This window comes from Grammomys surdaster, unplaced genomic scaffold (genome assembly GCF_004785775.1).
Source record: "Grammomys surdaster isolate TR1022 unplaced genomic scaffold, NIH_TR_1.0 126131, whole genome shotgun sequence".
Classification (NCBI taxonomy): domain Eukaryota; kingdom Metazoa; phylum Chordata; class Mammalia; order Rodentia; family Muridae; genus Grammomys; species Grammomys surdaster.
Genome location: NW_021620939.1, coordinates 3,575,891 through 3,583,603, shown reverse-complemented (window position 1 = coordinate 3,583,603; position 7,713 = coordinate 3,575,891). Strand labels below are relative to the sequence as shown.

The window sequence follows — 7,713 nt, the reverse complement described above, 5'->3', positions numbered from 1 at the left end:
ATCACTCACTCACCACTCTCTCACTCACTCATCACTCACTCACTCACTCACTCATCACTCACTCACTCACTCATCACTCACTCACTCACCACTCACTCACTCACCACTCACTCACCACTCACTCACTCACCACTCACTCACTCACTCACCACTCACTCACTTATCACTCACTCTCACTCACTCACTCACAGTTGTAAAACATACTTCTCAACTCTTGATGTCTTTCTTTCTTTTTCTTTTTCTTCCTTTGCTTTTTCCTTTTTTGGCTGCAGAAAGGTACTGAAGGAAATCTCTGTTGGAGAATTAAATCCAAATGAAACTATGCAGGCCAATGTGGAAGCCCAGCTCCTCTCCAGGCTAAACCATCCGGCCATTGTCAGATTCCATGCGAGCTTCGTGGAGCAGGATACTTTCTGCATTATCACAGAATACTGTGAGGTGAGACTCCTCTCTCAGAAATATTTGTAAAAATCTGTTGCATGATAAAAATTTTTTACATAAAAAGACATCTTAAAAGTCTGGTTACGAAAGAGCAAGTTGAACTATAAAGGCCTGGGGTCTTATGTCTGGTAGCTAAGCGTAATTTCTCTAAGTAACTGACAAAACTCATTCCTAGTGATTATTTCTCTCCCTTTGGCCAATCAGCCACAGTGAATATATTTTGAGAAGGAATGTCTGTAAGGGAAGGCTTTTACATAGATGGGGACTATCTACGCCCAAATCTCCTATGATAACATGTGAGTGCTTAGACATCCGTCTAGACTCTTACCTAAGTACAGTGGAGGCAAAGTCTCTCCTGTTTATTGACTTGTGAATTATGGCTTCAAGTGCATGCGGTTTTCTTGGCTGTTCTCCGTTCACTTGAAGTAATGGCTTTGTGCTTTACTGAGCCTGAAAGAAGCAGGAATCCTAGAAAGCTGAGAGAAGAAGATGGACAACAGAAACTGGTCTGGATCTGTGTGTTTACAGCTCAGAGCTTACGTACAGGGTGGGTGAGCAGGGTATCTGTATTGGGCAGAACATAATAGAAGAGGACATGCTTCAGGTTATGCCTAGGTGATGTGGAAGTTAGGCTACCCAAATGCTTTTAAGGGGATTAGAAGCCAAGAAAGCGAAAACCCAGAGAAATTATGTCGGAAAGAAAGAAGTCTTTTTGGAGCAGAAGGCACGCTTGTTTGGCTTTGAGACTTTGGACATCCAGATGGAAGCTGAGGGTGCCATAAGATTGGGAGGCAGGAGGGACAGTAGATGTTGTTCCCAACACACCACTGCAGCGGCTGATGAGGTGGCTGAGGTTAAGAGCACTGTCTGCTCTTCCAAAGGTCCTGAGTTCAATTTCCAGCAACCACATGGTGGCTCACAACCACCTGTAATGGGATCCAATGCTTTCTTCTGGCCTATAGGCATACATGCAGGCAGAATTCTGTATACATAATTAATAAATAAATCTCTAAAAAAAGAAGAAAAAAAGAAAAAAGAAAAAAACACCATTGCAGCTTTACACATTTGCTGCGCCCACTAGGAAACCACTAGTCAAATTCATCTGAATGAACTTGGAATATTCTAAACTTGACCTTTCTTCTTTAAATCACTCTCTTGGCTTACTCCTTTTCTGCTTGGAGGAGAGGGAGGGAGAGACAGAGAGGCAGAGATATAGACAGACAGACAGACAGACAGACAGACAGACACACACACACACACACACACACGTATGAGAGAGACGGGGGAGAGAGAGAGTTGGTAGTAATGAAAATCAGTTACTTAGGTATGTAACTTTTTTACCTAATGGGTTGTTAAGAAAGTCAGTAAGATGACGCGTGTGGGGTGGGCACACTGAATAGCCTCTTTGGAGAATATGTCTCTGGCATATGCAGGTTACAGACATGTGGATATGTAGCTCTGCTCTGATCTATCTGTTATCACTGAATTTTTCTTCCTTAGCTCATTTAGTTGAAAAGCCTTTACTTCTAAAAACTAATTGACGGTTACTGTATATGATGATCTATTTTCCCCACTGATGATTTTGGCTCACTCATTTATTTATAAAATCTTGATATATTGTCTTATGCAGTTCATACTGCTCCTAAATTCACTATGTAGCCATAGCTGGCCCAGAACTCCTGGTGTCCCTGCCTCCATCTCCTGAGAGCTGAGATTGTAGGTGTGGGCTCCCACACCCGGGGCATATTCTATTTTCTTTTTATTATTATTGGATATTTTATTTACATTTCAAATGTGATCCCCTTTCCCCATTTCCCCACCACCACCCAGGAACCCCCTATCCCATCCCCCCTCCTCCTGCTTCTATGAGGATGTGCCCCTAACCATCCACCCACTCCTGCCTCTCCACCCTCAAATTCCCCCACACTGGGGCATCCAGCCTTCATGGGTTCAAGGATCTCCTCTCCCACCTATGCCCAACAAGGCCATCTGGAGTCATGAGTCCCTCCCTATGTGCTCCAAGGCTGGTGGTTTAGACCCTGGTAGCTCTGGTTGGTTGGTATTGTTGCTCTTCCCATGGGGCCGCAAACCCTTTCAGCTCCTTCAGTCTTCTCTCTAACTTGGGAACCCCATGATTAGTTCAATGATTAGCTGTGAACATCCACCTCTGTACATGTCAGGCTCTGGCAGACCTATAAGGAGACAGCTATATCAGGCTCCTGTCAGCATGCACTTCCTGACATCCACATCAGCGTCTGCCTTTGGTGACTGCACATGGGATGGATACCCAGGTGAAACAGTCTCCAGACGACCCCCTTCTTCAGTTTCTGTCCCACACTTTGTTTCCACATTCTTAAAGATGCTTTCCTTAGCTTAAACCATTTTAAATGGAGGTCAGCATTGCTCAGTAGGGGGCGCTGGGAAAGTGAGCTGGCCTGTACCCCTGCCTTCTGCTGCTGTCCTCTCTACTCTCCATGGCGTTTTTCTCTTAAGTTCAGTTAGTGAAATTAAGGAACTGCTCTAACTTTCTCTTCCCAGTTTAATTTTTATTTTTTTTATTTTTTTACATTTTACTGTAATTTTGAGCTTCCAGACAGCTTGTAAGACTAGGACAGTGCTCTCCTCCATCTCTTTCCCATAGACTTCCCAGGTTTATTGCTAGCCACATCCCACGTTTCCTTTGCTATTTCCTTTTCCATTTCTATACTCTATCTAGCCTTTTCCTGAACATCTCAAGAACAAACGTGTTGTAGTTTGCATCTTGAGCTACATGAATGTCTTTCAAAGGCCCACATGCTACAGAGGCCTAAGTACCAGCTTACTTATTGGAAAGTGGTGGAAACTCTAGAAAGTGGGGCCTTAGGACTCTGGTCATTCCTTTGAGGGTGGCATCGGAGTGCTGGCCTCCTCCTCACCTCGCCCTCCCCAGCTTCCTACCTTCCTCAGCGTCTGAGGAACTTCTCTCAGCCATATGCTTCCCACCAGAATGATCTGACTCACCACAGCCCCCAAAGCAATAGAGGCAGCTGACTATTGACTGGAACCTCTGAAACCGTGAGTTAAAACAAATCTTTCCTACTTTTAAGTCGATTTTCTCAGGCATTTTGTCACAGTAACAGAAAGCTAACGCAAAGTTCCAGGTCAGATTCTCCCTGGTCTCAAACAACTACTGTATCCTCTAAGATCAAGGACCGTCTCTTTCCTAACCACAGTGAAGTGATAAAAAGTCAGGAAATCAGCACCAGAACAATGTGAGTATGTAGGCCACCAATTCTCAAGCGTAATCTGACATCTGCAGCAGCGGCTTCTCTTGGTAACTTGGTAGAAATGCAGAATGCTGGCCTAAAGCCCAGCGATGCTGAATCAGACGTTGTGGGGGTGGGGTTCAGCCATCTGTGTTTTGACAAGCTCGCCAGGTGAGTCTGAAACACGCTGAAGTTTGAGAACCACCCATCTAATTCACAATCTCTAGTCAGATTTGCTCATTTGTTCCAATTATGTCCTTAGAAAGGGCATTGCTATAAAAATGGCTTTTGTCAGGCAGGATCCAGTATGGGATCATCTGTGTTAATTTTTAAGTGATGGTTTTTTTTTCCCATAGACTAAGCAGCTCTCCTGGGAGGGGTTGTTGCCATGGTGATGGCTGCCAGCTGCACTGAACAGCTGCTGGGCTTCCAGGGGTCTATGGGTCCTGAGCTGTCAGGCTTGCCTCTTCCCAGGCTCCTGAGAAATGATGTGTGCATGTTGCTCCCTCCTTGTTAACAAAGATGTTTCTCATCTTCAGATGCAAATTCACTCTTAACTCGCTCAGGCCTGATGCTATTCTTTTCTTAACTGAGGAAAATTACTGATATCGGAAATACATGTAACCAAGCCTTGATCTCCTGAGAATGTTGTCATCACTGTGGTAGCCCCTCTTTTTATCTCCAATGTTCCCTTTTCTGAATTTTTCTTTGGGACCTTTTATGTCTGTAATGTATTTATGCATCCCTGGTACGTCTCTATCTGTTGCTCAACCCACTGGGCGTCTCAGATTATGTGTGGAAAATGAACAACCAGTGGCTGAGGAGATGGCTCAGTCAGTAAAGAGCCTGCTACACAAGAATGGGGACCACAGTTTGCATCCCCAGAACCCATGTCAAAATCTAGGTATGGGGAGATAGGGACAGATGGATACAGGTGGAGAACCAGAGCTGGCCGGTCTAGTTAATCAATGGACTCTGGGCTCAGTGACAGCTTCTGTCTCAAAACATGAGGTAGGATGATAGAGGACAAATACCTGGTACATACACACTACAATGGCTATTCCCAGTTGTCAACTTGACTACATCTGGAATGAACTACAATCCAGAATTGGAGGGCTCACCTGTGATCCAGATCTTGAGGCTGGAAGACACAAGTTTCTGACCTGGATCTTGGCTTGGAGATCTTGAGGCATAGTGGTTATGAAAAGCTTAGGCCCAGGCAAGATAGTACACACTTTTAATCCTGGGAGACTAAGGCAAGAAGATCTCTGAGTTCAAGGTCAGCCTGGGACAAAACAAGTCCCAGATCCAGGTACACACCTTTAATCTGGACCACACCTTCTGCTGGAGACCTACATAAGGACATTGGAAGAAGGAAGATTCGCTCTTCTTTGACGCTTGCACTTACTTGCCAGCACATCTGTTGGAACCTACTTCTACAGAAGACCAGCTGAAACAACTAGCCTTGTGGACTGGCAACTACTAGATTCTTGGGCTTCCCATCCACAGCTGCCCATTGTTGGGGAGTTGGACTACAGACTGTCAGTCATCATAGTAAATCCCCTCAATATAGAAAGACATTCCATGACTCTAGAGAACCCTGACTAATACACACACACACACACACACACAAAAGTACATGTGCACCCACATACATGTGACGCACACTATACACACTATATATACACACTATATATGCATATAATAAATACATAAACAAAGCATCCACCAGTTGGTATTGTAGTACTATAATCCCAGGATGAAGAGAGCAAAGAGAGGAAGATCACAAGTTCAAGGCCAGCTTTAGCTGCAGGACAAGGTGCTGTCTGATAATTCCGAAGCTGCTGAAGCAGCGGAGCATTTCGACAGTGGGTGTCTCCTGTTCTCCACACAAGGAGGAAATGGAACTATGTGCCCTCTCCATCCGTCCTCTACACTTCCATGTCTCATCTTTGCATAGGCTTTTACTTATTCTAATGACTTTTCTTCCTCGCCCCACATCTTCAAATTCTACCCAGATTCCTGGTCCTTTCACTATTCCTTCTTCTCTCTCTTTTATTAGGAAGGCTGTCCTGTTCCATGTGTAGTGGAAATGCAATGAAATGTTGGGAAGTCCCTGGAGGAAGTCGTTCCTGCCCCCATGTCTCTAGCTGCTGAAGCATGTTTATTTTTCATGAAAACTAACATAACATCATATGCATTGTCTCAGACTCCAACATGTGAGCAATTTCCTCATTCATTTTTTTAATCCCATCTTAGGTTGAACTATAAAGTTAGCATCTAAGGCATTTCTTTTTGAAACATTTCTATTAACTTGTATTAGTCATACAACACAGCAGGTTCATTGTCACATTCTCAGAAACACTTAGAATGGACTCTTTCCCTCTTCCCACCAGTTCCCTTCCTGCTTTCAAAGGTGTTCCTCTACCATTTCTCTATCATTAACTGATTCTCTACCATTTTCTCTGAGCTCCTATCTCATTCCGTCAGACACTGATGATAAATGAGAAAAATGCTGATGCATCCACCTGACACATATGTCACATGAATTTGTCCTACTGTACAAGTGCATCTATCAGTGTATTGCACCAGAGACCTGTGCAGTACTGCCTTCAGGTCTTCCATGTGAGTGAGGACAAACATCCCAGAAACATGGGCATTCTGTTAGTAGATGCAGTAGGGTTTGAGACAGTAAATCTCTAGGAGAGAGGGGTAGTGGTGGAGAGCATGTGTGCTCAGAAAGAGCTCTAAGAGTTGGACTGTTCTGTCCTGTTTAGTGATGGAAACAGCTACAATGTCTACATTAGTGTAATGATAGAATGGTCATGTGGACTCACCTGGAGAACTTTCAAAACTGCCTGAGCCTGAGATCCACCCCTGGATGTCTCACTTGTTTGGCCAGGGTATTGCAGCTTGGCAACAGGATTTTGAAAATTCTCTTGATGTTTTAAATGAGCAGCCAGGATTAGAACTGGGGGTTGGGGGGATGTTTATTGTCAAAATAGATAGTAAAGGAAAAAAAATGGTCAGTGTCTGAGGACTCATGAGACCTGAGAGCAGGGGAGTCTGGGCCAGCCTGTGGGTGTAGCTGAGGACCAGGCCTCCTGTGTCATAAAGATCACCCAAGCTCCTCCTCCTTGTTCCCTGAGTAGCTACTTCCATCCTGCTCTCCACATCTCTGTGGAAAGAAAAATACAGTCTCTAACCCACATGAGCTTCCTGTCACCTTGGCAACTCCAGTTTTCATGGCTTATGGATAAACTGATATTCTGTATTATTTATTGGCTCTTTCTGAGCTTGCTAAGAGCCGTTCCTGAGCCTCAACTCTGTGTCAGACGTAGATCTCAGGTATAATTTGGGGCAATGGGGATGATATGGCAACTGCTTTGTTTTCCGATTGTTGGGGACTGAGCCCAAGACCTTACACGTGCAGGCAGGCATTCTACTCATGAGCCAAATCCTCATAGTAATGTCAACTTTCTTCAGTGAATTTGTCTGACAAGTTAAATGAGACATTTCTATCAATGGCTGAAATAGATTGTGTCACAAGAAGGATGGTTACTAATAGCTTGGGACTGTGGGAACTCTGGCATTGCTAGCTTATTATGTTTGAACTTGAAGTATAGGAAGGATTTTGTCAAGTAGAATTGGGACACTAAAGTTAAAGGAAATAGCACAGAGGTAGAAAAGTGGGAGATGTGATTTAGGAACCAAATACTTCACCTTTGAGTGCAGCATGTTTGGAGCTGAACCACTCCAAAGCACTTAGTCGCATTAGCCACTAAGGTGTTGGTTACAATACAGTGATGAAGACATGACGTTTTTATTGACTTGTGTTTCCTTGGTGGCATCTGTATCTATGAAAGTTTCCCTTTGCTGCACACACATACTCACATTCTCATTCTCTCATTCTCTCTCTCTCTCTCTCTCTCTCTCTCTCTCTCTCTCTCTCTCACACACACACACACACACACACACACACACACACACACACACATTTTTGATGATTAGGATTGTTTTCTGGGTT

At 44.1% G+C, this 7,713-nt stretch overlaps 1 protein-coding gene across 1 annotated transcript in view; it reads left to right on the top strand.

The window, feature by feature from the left end:
* The window catches only part of Nek11 (NIMA related kinase 11), a 202,127-nt gene that overhangs the window by 48,791 nt on the left and 145,623 nt on the right, over positions 1 to 7,713 (top strand). The window contains exon 2 of the mRNA XM_028756839.1: positions 273 to 438. Coding sequence (XP_028612672.1) covers positions 273 to 438 — 166 coding nt within the window. The remainder of the gene's footprint in view (positions 1 to 272; positions 439 to 7,713) is intronic.